Source organism: Chelonia mydas, chromosome 5, assembly GCF_015237465.2.
Source record: "Chelonia mydas isolate rCheMyd1 chromosome 5, rCheMyd1.pri.v2, whole genome shotgun sequence".
Lineage (NCBI taxonomy): Eukaryota > Metazoa > Chordata > Testudines > Cheloniidae > Chelonia > Chelonia mydas.
The window spans coordinates 272,861-285,167 of record NC_051245.2 but is presented as its reverse complement, the minus strand read 5'-3'; the positions used below and the strand labels follow the sequence as shown (position 1 = coordinate 285,167).

At 54.9% G+C, this 12,307-nt stretch overlaps 1 protein-coding gene across 3 annotated transcripts in view; it reads right to left on the bottom strand.

Moving 5' to 3' along the window:
- The window catches only part of CA9 (carbonic anhydrase 9), a 63,562-nt gene extending 51,503 nt beyond the window's left edge, over positions 1 to 12,059 (bottom strand). For 2 of the 3 annotated variants that reach the window (XM_043546467.1, XM_043546468.1), the window contains exon 1: positions 11,831 to 12,059. In XM_043546467.1, coding sequence (XP_043402402.1) covers positions 11,831 to 11,933 — 103 coding nt within the window. In that variant the 5' untranslated portion in view covers positions 11,934 to 12,059. Of the gene's footprint in view, positions 1 to 10,041; positions 10,151 to 11,830 lie in introns of those variants that run through there. The other variant, XM_043546469.1, reaches the window with a different exon arrangement.
- Between the last annotated feature and the right edge of the window lie 248 nt (positions 12,060 to 12,307).

The window sequence follows — 12,307 nt, the reverse complement described above, 5'->3', positions numbered from 1 at the left end:
CCCAGGGCTGGCGGCTTGTGGGCAGGACTCAAACACCACAAGTGTGCAGATATCTGACTGGATCAGACCACCACAATTGCTAAAAGCTGCCAAAGCTGCTCTGCTGGAGGGGTACTTGGGCCTGGGCTGCAACGAGGACATGGAATACAGATTGTGAAGCTAGAAGGGGCCAGTGTGACCATCCAATCTGACCCTGTGTATAGCACAGGCCCTAAGACCAGTCTGACCCCCTGCACAGCACAGGCCCTAGGACCAGTCTGACCGAGGGTGACCAGGTGTACAGTTTTTGTTAAAAGTCCAGTCGACAGTGTTGCGGTGGTAAAGCAGGCTAGTCCCTACTTGTCCTGGCTGGCACTGCGCTGCGTCCCAGAAGTGGCCAGCAGGTCCGGCTCCTAGGCGGGAGGGCCACGGGGCTCCGTGCGCTGCCTCCGCCCGAAGCACTGGCTCCACACTCCCTGTGCAGGAATCTATTTGGTGCAGCTATGCTGGCTGCACACAGGTGATGTTGCTAGAGTGGGGAGAAAGCTCTGCAGAGCTTTTAGTCTCACTTGCTGACTAGCAGCTCCTGACTGTCACCCTTCCCTTCCCTACCCCCCACTTTGTTCATAGAGTCTGAGGCTAGAAGGGACCACTGTGATCATCTAGTCTGACCTCAGGTAGAACAAAGGCCAGAGAATTTCCCCAAAATAATTCCCAGAGAAGATCTGTTCGAAGATATCCAATGTTGATTTAAAAATGGACAGAGATGGAGAATCCACCACCACCCTTGGAAAACTGTTCCAATGATTAATTATTCTCACTGTCAAAAATGTACATCCCAGTTCCAGTCTGAATGTGTCTAGCTTCACCTTCCACCCATTGGATCATGTTAGACCTTTCTCTGCTAGACTGAAAAGCCCATTATTAAATATTTGTTCCCCATGCAGGTGCTTACAGACTGTAATCGAGTCACCCCTTCACCTGCTTTTTGTTAAGCTAAATAGAGTGAGCTCCTGGAGTCCGTCACTAAGGCAGGTTTTCTAATCGTCTGGTTACTCTCGTGGCTCTTCTCTGATCCCTCTCCAGTTTATCAACCTCCTTCTTGAATTGTGGACATCAGAACTGGACACAGCATTAAAGCACCAGTGTCAAATAGAGAGGTAAAATGACCTCTCTACTCCTACTTGAGATTCCCCTGTTTATGCATCCAAGGATCGCATTAATCCTTTTGCCCACAGCAATCCACTGGTAGCTCTTGTTCAGCTGATTATTCACCACAGCCTCCAAATCTTTTCCAGCGTCACTGCTTCCCAGGATAGAGTCCCCCATCCTGTAAATATGGCCTGCATTCCTTGTTCCTGGATGGGTACACTTACATTTAGCTGTACTAAAAGACTTGTTGTTTACTTGTGCCCAGCCTCCCAAGTGATCCAGATTGCTCTGTATCAATGACCTGCCCTCTTCACTATTTACCACTCCCATCTGCAAACTTTATTGGTGATGAATGAATGTTTTCTGCGAGGTCACTGATAAAGATGTTCAATTGCATAGGGCCAAGAATCAATCCCCAGCACTGCTCGATGACGATTCCCTGTTTACACTTACACTGAGACCTATCAGTTAGCCAGTTCTTAATCCATGTAACGTGTGCCATGTTTAGCCCAGGGCAGAGTCAGCCCTAAAGCTGCTGGGCTAGAGGCGGCCTCTGAGGCCTGGGGCTCCCCAGGGAATTTCCCAGCCTCAGAGGCCAATCAGTCCCCCCGCGCCATACTGAACAGGGCCCTCGCTCTTCTCTGCAGCTCTGCCAGAGCCCCCCATCGACCCCTCTCCTCATTCTTCCAGGCCCCTCCCCCTCACCTCTGCTCCCAGGAAGAGTCCAATTCCCACATAAATCTTTCCTATCTGCTATCAGATGATGAGTGTTCGGCAGGCATCTTGCTGCACAGCTCATCCTGGCGCTGCCTGCACAGAAACCAGACTAAGAGCCACAGATACGGGGCTCACAGCACTGGCCCCAGCAGAACTGCCCAGGCAGCAGCACGGCCTGCCAACCACAGTTGCCAGCTTTCATGCTGTAAATAAGCACCCCGACTTTCACAATAAGACAAAAATCAAACTAATCCCATTTCAAAACAAGGCCAAAACAAGCCAATCCCTAAGAACCCCAACACTCTATGTGACTAGATCCCCCCGGCGTGCTGGGTGGGCCCACTGTACACCCCTGACTCTCTCCCCCCGTTGTCCTTGCTTGCTCCTCGTTGCCCCTGCTTGCCAGGATCCGATCAAAAAAAAAAAGCAAAAAGCTAAAAGCCAAAAACTAGCCAACAAGGAACTCACAAGCCAATTAAGCCAAAAACAAGCCCAATTTCTGCATTTTTTCACGGGTTTGGCATGTCTGCTGCCAACCCGTCCCTGCTTAGGTGAGCCTGTCCCGCATTCCTTGCTCCTGCCTACAGTTTCACTGAGTCCAGGATTCCCCTTGTCACGGAGTGTGGGGGGAGTCCAGGCCCTGCACCCCTCTTCCTGGGATTCACTGAGACTCTCAGCCAGCCAGTAAACCAGAAGGTTTATTGGACAACAGGAACACAGTCCAAAACAGAGCTTGTGGGTACAACCAGGGCCCCTCAGTCAAGTCCTTCTGGGGGAGCAGGGAGCTTAGACCCCAGCCCTGGGGTTCCCTGTGTTCCTCCACCCAGCACCAAACTGAAACTAACAACCCCCCCCCCCCCAAAGGCTCTCTCCTGCAGCCTTTTTCCACATTCCCAGGCAGAGGTGTTACCTCCCCCTCCCCCTCTTGGCTCAGGTTACAGGCTCTCAGGTCTCCCATTCCCAGTGAAACTCCCCTGCCACATTTCCAGGTCAACACTCCCCCTCCCTGCTGCATCACACCCCTCCATTTCCTGTTCGTCACTCTTGTGTAGAGTGCTGTGTGGCTGTTACTCAGCTGCCATGCCCTGACTCAGGGGGGACTGTATTTCATAGCAGGCAAAATGGTTCCTCTGTATCCCTCAGAGCAATGGGCCTGAGCCAAACTCTGAAATCCCACTCAGGCTCTTAAGGCAGGGGAAGGTAATTCATTATGGCCTATTCTGCTACCCTTACTCTGTAAGTGCTCCCAGAGACTTCAGCATGTATAAGGGAGGAAAAGTCTGGCCTTGGGTGTCCAAATGCTGATGGCGGAGCCTGGGTGGGTCACCAGGGGTCAGTGTATCAGCTGCATCTGCATCTCCCTCCTCACGCTCCGTCCTCTCCCCTCTCCGCATTCTCTCCCCTCTTTCTGCCTTGCTCCTGCAGTTCACTCGCCCTGCATTTGCACTGTGCTTATCCACATGGTATCTTGGCCCATTAACTGCTGTCCTCTGGCCTCACGTCAGCCTGTCCCAGCCATTCTGATGGGAAACAAAGTGAGGCCTACACAGGCAGCTCTCTCACCCGTCGCCATTTCCCAGCGAGCTGCAAAGACACAGCCACCATCAGGAGCACACAGAGGCACTCACCCCTGCACAACTCAGCCCTGAGCATCCAACACCTCCAGGCACAGGGCACAGTCCTGTCACCATCCACAATGGTACCAGGGCCTGGTACCCAGCCCACCCAACTTAAATAGAACTCACCACAGGGGATGCTGGAGGGCTGTGCTTAGCCACAACGCAAACCACTCCCTCACTGAGAGGTTCCAGTGTCTCCCCAGCTGCCAGCCCCTGCTCCCCACACTGACCCTGTGGCAAGGAGCTCCACAGGCTGGCTGTGCACTGTGTGAAGAAATACTTGTGTGAAGGGGTAAAGAACACTTCCCTGTTCACTTTCTCCACACCACTCGTGATTTTACAGACCTCCCCCTTAGCCGTCTCTTTTCTAAGCTGAATAGTCTCTGTCTTTTTAATCTCTCCTCATACAGAAGCTGTTCCATCCCCCTAATAATTTTTGCTGCCCTTTTCTGTACTTTTTCCAATTGCAATTTATCTTTTTTGAGATGGAGTGAATGGATCCGCATGCAGTATTCAAGGCGTGAGGGCACCATGGATTTATATAGTGGCATTATGATATTTTCTGTCTTATTATCTCTCCCTTTTCTACCTGTTCCTCGCAGTCTGTTAATTTTTTTGACTGCCGCTGCACATTGAGCGGATGTTTTTAGAGAACTCTTCCAACGCTGTCTTCTCCTGCCCCCGTCCTCTCTCCGAGCCCCTCCCTGCTCACTGCTAGTGCCCTGAGATGATTGTGCTCCTTCCCCCAGGCCCCTGCCTGGCCCATACACAAAGAGAGGAATCAGGTCTCCCTGCTCCAGTTGCCTTGGCAATGAGCACTGGGCCCTATAGTCACTCAGGGATGTGATGGAGGCAGAGGCCAGGAGGCTGCATTCCCATTGCTCCCGGAAGAGTCTATTCCACACACACTCACTCAGCTTTGCCCCACAATCTCCTCCCATGCTGTCCCTCCTCCCCCGCAGCCTCAGCTCACCATGCTGCCAGCGCTCTGGGTGGCAGGGCTGCGAGCTCCTGCTGGGCAGCGGGGCTGCGAGAGCCGCCGGCCTGCCCCGGTGCTCTAGACTGCGCGGCAGTGTGGCTGGCTCTGCTGGGCAGCGTGGCTGCCAGTCCCGGTGCTCTGAGCGGCATGGTAAGGGGGCAGGGATCAGGGGGGTTGAATAAGGGGCAGGGGTCAGTCAGGGGACAGGGAGTGGGGGGGTTGGATAGGGGCAGGGTCTGGGGGGGTCGGTTAGGAGACAAGGAGCAAGGGGTGTTGGATAGGTCAGGGGTTCTGAGGGGGGCAGTCAGGGGGCGGGAAGTGGGAGGAGGCGGTTAGGGGGCGGGGGCCAGGCTGTTTGGGGAGGCACAGCCTTCCCTATCCGGCCTGCCATACAGTTTCAGAACCCCAATGTGGCCCCCAGGCCAAAAAGTTTGCCCCCCCCGAACTAGGGGGAGCCCGGGCAGAGAGCCTAGGAATTTCCATTGCCCAGCTCCTGACAGGCCAACGCTCCCCAGCACAGGTTGCTGTCCCTAAAGGGCTTCACACAGACACCCCATTGTGCTGGGCGGGGGGTGGATGGACTCTGCCCGACAGACCGTTCTCCAGGTGCACCTAGGAATTATTCTTAGCCAAAGAGATTCAGGCAGAACACACTTTACTGTTCAGCCCCCACAAAGCAAAATGTTTCCTAGCTGGCAATGAGCATTTCCCTGAGCTCTACCACCCTGTCCCTTCAGACCAGCAGAACTGGTCTCACTTGGAGACCATCATCTGGCAACTCCCACAGCCTCTGGCCAGGCCACCTTGTGCTGTGATCCCATCAGCTCTCACAAGCTTATGCAGAGCTGGGCCTGATCAGCACCTGCATGAGGCACCTCAACGGAACACCTAGGTACTGCCCATCATGGCATGGGTGACTGGGGCTCCTCTCTCTGCCTCCACACTGACCCAGTGCCCCAGTGTGGGGCAAAGAGGCACTGCTGGAGAGGCTGTAATACCAAGGTCCTGACCACTTGTGGGCTTTAACAATCCCCCAGCACTTTGCACAAGGGATGGTAGCACTGGGGCCCTGGCCCAATTCCTGTGCAGGTAATTATGGCCTGCCACATAAATTCCCCCTGTACTTGCAGTCGGGTACAGTTTTCTTCCAGTCAGAAATGGCTGAGTAGCATTGCTATTCACTGTTGAACAGCTGCCACGTACCACACCAGAGGAGGACACATTTCAGTGGTGGGTGACATGATCACTGACTATCCATTACCTATCTCTCAGGAGGAGTGAGGCTTCAGTGGTTATAACTTCAAAAGCCTTGAGTGAATGGTCAACTGGCCACCCACAGGTTAGGTCACCACATTCACAGGGTAACTGGCAGGGCCAAGATTTTGCTGTGGTGAGAATCCCAGCCAGGGAACTCAGCAGAGAGAGCTGCACACAAGGCATGTTGAGCTGCCACTGGGCTCAAAGAATCACAGAAACAAGACAGCCTGTCACTCTGTCCCAGCCCATCCCCAGAGCCAAGGCAGACTCCAGCCACCTGCACATTTTCTAGGCTTCTGTCAAGCCCAGCAAGAAATGCTGCAGATGACAGGGCCCTGCCCAGGGAGACCCTCCTCTGGCAGCCTGAGATTCAGCCTAAAGTTCCTCTGTGTTAATTTCAGCCACTTTCTCCTCGTCACTGCACACACCCAAGTGCCACCAGAAATCTCTCTCTCTCTATCTGGCATTTTGAGGATGCTCATCATGGTGGTGCCTGAGAGAGTGCCCGATCTGTTCCTTCCTTACTGCTAAGTTAGGGCAGGAGTTGCCATTAAAGGCAGGCAGCTTTGCATGTCCACACTGCTCCAGCAAGGAAGAGAGTGCAAGCAGAGCCAGTTTGCTGCCAGGGGAGGTGCTGCAAAGGCTGTGGGTTAGAACCAGTCCTGTGCAGAAAAGAAGCTGCTGACCATGGAACAGCTGAAGCCCCCAGTTCCCAGGAGCTCCTGGCAAACAGCCAGCCTGTTTGTGCCGGAAACCAGGCCTTGGTGGCTGGTGTGGTGCATGCGTCCTCGGGTCAGTGACTGGCTCGTACCTGCTCTGTTGCCCTCCCACCCTCACAGAGCCCCGTCCCCCTCTACTCCATTTGCCCCCTGCTCTGAGGCACAGCACTTGAACCTGGGTTACCCTGGCACAAGACCCCCCCCAGACCTCAGCTCCACCCAGAGACCTCTCACCCAGTAACTGAGGGGATCCCCGTATCCCCTCCATTAGTGACAGACAATGCTAGGGATCCTCAAATCCCACCCTGAGGGTGCCTGGCCCTGAGGCCAGGGCACATTCCTGGACAGTCGCTCCCCAAAAATGAGGAGCTCTGACCTCCCAGATTCCCACCCTCCTCCTCCTTGTGGGCATGCTGCCCTCCACCTCTCTGTCCTGGCACATGCCCCATAGACACTATTCATCTGATGTTCCTTGGCCCCTCCCTGCATATCCTCCATATCTGGTGCTGCTTCTCCATTGCTCACTGGCCCCTCCACCTTCACAGGGCTCAGATTCAGCTTCTCCAGGATCCCCTGCCCTCCCATGCAGGCACAGCCCATAGGCATGGCTCTCCGGTGCACACCCTGGGCACCACCCACGCAGGCCTCGCTCCTTCCCAGACTGAGCTCTGACTGCGCAATAACCTCAGCCATGTTTAGAAATCTTGCTTTAGTGCAAACCTTTGTGACAGTCTCTAATCCGCAGCTGGCAGCTCATGCTGCTGCAGGGAACATTCCTTGTGTTCCTGGGCGGTGGAGGGCACAGGTCCTGGTGCCTGGGAATTGAGCCAATTCCCTACAGCGGCCTCTGTGCTTCTCTGGAGGAAGGTGGCAGAGGGCTGGCAAGCCCCAAGGTACCTTTCCCATCCCCAGACAGCCACTGACCCCCTGCTCCTGCAGGTGTGAGCATGAGGGAGATTGCACCAGCAGGGAAATGGGAGAGGGCACCAAGACAAGACTGGGATGGAAGGTGACCAGGAATGAAGCTGGGAATGGACAGCGACAGGTCTGGGCAGGGAGATAGGAATGGGGAGGGGAATGGACTAGGATAGCTGCAGTGGGACTGACATGGGGCTGGAGGGACTAGGGGAGGTGCAGGATGAGAAGGAGAGTGGGTAGCAGAGGGAGGTGAACACTGTCCCGGGACAGACTTCGTGGGGAGCCTCTCCAGGGTGGGAGGGGTCAAGGCCCCAGATGGAATCTCACTCTCCTTCTCCTTCCCCCAGGGAAATGCTATTTCTCCCTATCGCTCTTGATAACAACCCTGCCCATTTTATCAGGGCCAACGTCTCTGTGCCAGGCATAGGCCAGGTGGCTGCATGCCTGAGAGGCGAGGGATTGGCAGGAAGGGCCCCGAGGGCTGGGGAGCTGCACGGGGGCCTCTGGCCAGACACAGGGTAAGCCCAGCTGAGGAGCCCGCACTGTGTGTGTGTATATGGGGGGGGGGGGGGCAGAGAAGAACCCTGGCAGAGCTCATGCTGCCAGCACAGTCTGCTACAATAACCACTGCTCAGCTGTGGGTACAGCCATCCCCTCTCCCCATAGCCAGGGGTCCTGCTCTGCAGCTTCCCACCCTGCTGCCTGGGGCCCATCCATTCTGCAGGGCATTCCTCGCACTCCAGCACTGAACTCTCAGACCAGTTGGCAGAGGCTCCAGGGAGGCAGGTCAGAGCTGACTTTCCCAAGCCATACCTCAGACAGGACCCTTTTGAGGAGGGCACCCCTTCCTCCCGCAAGATTGCTACACTGTGTAACACAGAGCCCTGAGCCAAGCCCCCTCCCAGAGACAGGCAGGGCACCTGGCAGTGCTTGCTCCTTTGCCACAGCAAATTCCAGCCCAGCTCAGCTCTTTCCTGCCCCATGGAGCAAGCGCTGAGATGGGGGACCTCAGCAGACACCCTGTGGTCCCAGGTAGGGTGGGGTCTCTGCACAGACACACATCCTGCCCCCAAGATCTTAGCAGCCGATTTACAAGCACTCAGCCTGAAGCTCCCCCTGGCGCTGACCATTGGAGCACACACTGTACCCAGAGCCCCAGACCTGCCCCTCTGACACCAGTGGGCAGGGTTCTTCCCACCATCCCGTCCACAAACCACACTGATTCAGTGCATCTCCTGGCACTGTAGGAGGAAATGATGCAACCTGCGGAGAGTAATCGCACCCCGGGACGCCGCCTGTGCAGATCCCTCGAGTGCTAGCACAACCCTATAAAACTAAACCACATGCCACGGCTTCCCCTGAGTCACCCCAGCCCTGATGCAAGCAGCACTTCCAACCAGCAGCATGTGCTAGGAGACAAGAGGCAGGATGCAGAGACCCTGGGGCTGCAGCCTAGTCCAGCCACAGAGCTGGGTGTGGGCTTGGTGCTGGAGGCAACACAGGGACCAGTTGGGAGTAAGGGGGGTGCAATGGAGGGTCAGCAGGGGGCTGAGATGAGGTGGGGGTGACAGGGGGTGATGAGGGGAAGATGACGAAGAGGTGAGGGGGGGGGTCATACTGGAGTGAGACAGCGACAAAGACAATGTAGGGAGTACTAGATCCTGACTGCACAGCACCCTGCAGCATCCTGCTCAGGACTCACTACTCTGTGCCCATGGCTCAGTCTGTCTAGGCTCTCCAACTGCACTCACTGCTGTGTACTCAGTGCCTGCCTGGCTCTCACCCATCTAGAGCTGCCGCACTCTCTGAGCTCCCAGGAAACCCCTGTACATGGACAACACAACTGCAGCCTCACTCTTGTATTGACACCCCCCTGGGAACTTCCAGCCTGGAAACATGACAGCACCCCCCAGCTATAGTACCCCTCCGTGCCCCCTGCAGCACTGACACCTCTGCATTCCCACTCCCTGGGCTCAGCACCAGCCCTCTCAGCACCTGACCGATAGAGCAAAGACCCTTACCCACAGCCAGAAAACATGCCAGACACAAGCCCAGCACCTAGAATGCAAACATACACTGAGCAGCGAGGGAGAACAAATCCAAAACAGCCCCAGATCCCTGCACAGAACAATCACACTGGTACAGAAATCACTGCAGCTACATGTGCAGAAATAGACAAGCCCTCACCAAATACAGACTCAATGACCATAAACCAGGGGTGAGGACCAGGTGGCACAAAGCATATGCCAAACTCACAGAGCAGTGACTGTCCAGCCAGTGGACAGAGAAGAGAGATTTCAGAGTAGCAGCCGTGTTAGTCTGTATTCGCAAAAAGAAAAGGAGTACTTGTGGCACCTTAGAGACTAACCAATTTATTTGAGCATAAGCTTTCGTGAGCTACAGCTCACTTCATTGAATAAATTGGTTAGTCTCTAAGGTGCCACAAGTCCTCCTTTTCTTTTTAGAGAAGAGAGAGAAAGAGAAACTTTCTAGTCCAATGTCTCACAGCAAGGGAACAAACGGAAATCAGACTTCAACTATCAGGAATCCTAAGCAATATCTTACCAGAGTGAAGAACTGCTGGACCCTGGAGATGGAAAGAAACAGCCCCACTCTATGGAACCACCTGCCCTGGGGCAGGGATGGGCAGGAACAACAAATGGACCCAGGGGATCAAACCCCAAAGACATGAAGCACTGACCTGGGCGAATCGTATCCCCACCTCCGACAGAGACTGCAGTGGACTGTTTCTTCCTTGCACTTTGCAGCACTTGTCTAGTGAGTCATGACAATCAAGTCTTACTGAACTGAAGTGTGTGACAGTCCCTAAGAGCCTCCATCACTGAGACATGACCACAGCCCTTCCGCTGTATCACAGCCTCCAGGCCTTGCACTGAGATGTGGCTGAATTTATTCCTCCAGCAGAACAGAGCATGACTGATGCTGTTTGGAAAAAAACATCACTGCACTTTTCTCTCCTGCTCCCCAGGTGCCTCATCGATTTCTCAGGGGATTCAGGCAGGTTCTGTGATAGCCCAGCACTGCACTAAGGGGCCATAGAGGTGAGTGTGAAATGGCACCTGGCGGTAGCCCTGCTCTGACCCTATTGGAGCAGTGTATCTGAGCAAGATCACAGCCAACAGACCAACGCTACAGATGAAAAGCACCATAAACCAGCTCAGCATTGGAATATCCATGCAGCTGTTTCAGGTCCATCCCCATATGCCTCTCCTCCCCCCAGCACCTTATTGCCCATGTGGCTGTGCCATAAATCTTGACAGCCTCACTGCCCAGGCAGCTGTGCCAGGCCGCCGTCTGAGTTGCTGACCATACCAGTCACATGCCATCGCTTTCCCCTGAGTGTTAGAGCTGTAACTGCCAAGTTGACATTAATCCCTTTGAACTGATGGAAAAAGGAATTAATGTGTGGAAAGGGGTGTGGGGCCCAGCGAGGAGAAAGGGGGGGCTGCAGGAGATGGCTCAGGAGCTGTATGCAGAGAGCGGGCGAGGTGAGCAGGAGAGATGAGGGGTGTGTACATGGTGGGAAGAATGGGACCATGTGCTAGGCAGGATGTCAGCCTGTATGACTATCATGGTCCCTTGTTTGGCTTTAAGACCTATAAGTCTGTGCACATAAGGAGGGGACTAAGGTGAGGGAAAGGGGGTACAGAAACTATACATGGAGGGTGAGCGAAAGGGGGCACAGGATCTATACATGGTGGGGGTCATGGGGTCTCAGCCAAAGGGGGTGGAGGGTCGGTACGGCTGTGTACACAAATGCTTGTTTAATTGGCAGAATGCCTGGTGGGGAGATGTTGCTGTGGTTACACCTGACCAGGCTATTCCAGTTTGCAGGTCTGCTGGGTTCTCCAGGGTCAATACAGCTGGCAACCTTCCCTGCATTGTGGTGCCATTTGTGGGTGTTAAGGTGAAGCTGGGAGAAATTCCATCCCCACTGCCTGAATTTTTGGTCGGAGTCCCCAGGGGTTTAGCTGCTGCTGTGATGGGTGCCCTGGCTGCGTGCGCTGGTCCAGCAGATGCTGAGAGACAGGAAGCCGATCTAGGATTTGGACTTGGGGACTGGGGGCAGGAACTGAAGCACTGTCTGTGCAGGGGCATTCCTCCAGCAGGGCTCTCGTTGGCCAAGATGAGTAAGATTGTGAATGGCTCATGGGGAGCTGCAGGGAGCTGCCTTAGAACAAGTGCAGGGCAAGAGGTCCTGCGGCTGAAAGGCTGATCCATGCCTGAGGACAGGCAACAGTGACACTGCCCTCCTAGCAGACAATTGCCCCATGACACAAACAGGACATGCTTCATTCAGCCCTCTTGGGATGTGTTAGAGAACCAGCAGGGAGACACCAGCCAGCCCTGTGGAGAGCAGAACCATCACCATATACCCTGCGTCCCATCTCTCCCTAGAGTGAGCAGCCAGACACCAGAGAGCTGTGTGTGGCCAAGAGAACCAGAGACGGAGTCTGGGATCTACTCACCTTTCTTTTTGGGGTGAGAAGAGTGCTCTGAGCCATGCTCGTCCTCAGTCCAGCCCAGGGCAGCCAGCAGCAGGAGAGAGAGACCCAGCCTGGTGCAGCTCATCCTCTAACAAGTACCAGTTCAGTGGGACGGCCCCACTTCTCCACTGCAGAGCCTGCCTCTGGCTGCCAGAGCTGCAGCAAGCTGTGCTGGGCGGCTGGAGCTGAACTGTGTCTACGTGAGAGGGAGAGAGAGAGGGCAGGAGCGGGAGGGGGCAGTGAGTCACCAGCCTTTACCTTTTATAGAGACTGCAGGCAAAGTCTGCGGGGCAGGTGAAGGGTGAAATACATGCTGCATTGGGAGCTTGCCTGAAGTTCAATGTCATTGCCAGCTGGGGGTCTGGGCTGGGACCAGGGTGTGCATACACTGAGCCTTAACATGGACTAGAGCCAAGGGACGCTCCTGGAGCTTGAACAGGGTTTCCTTTTCAGACAACC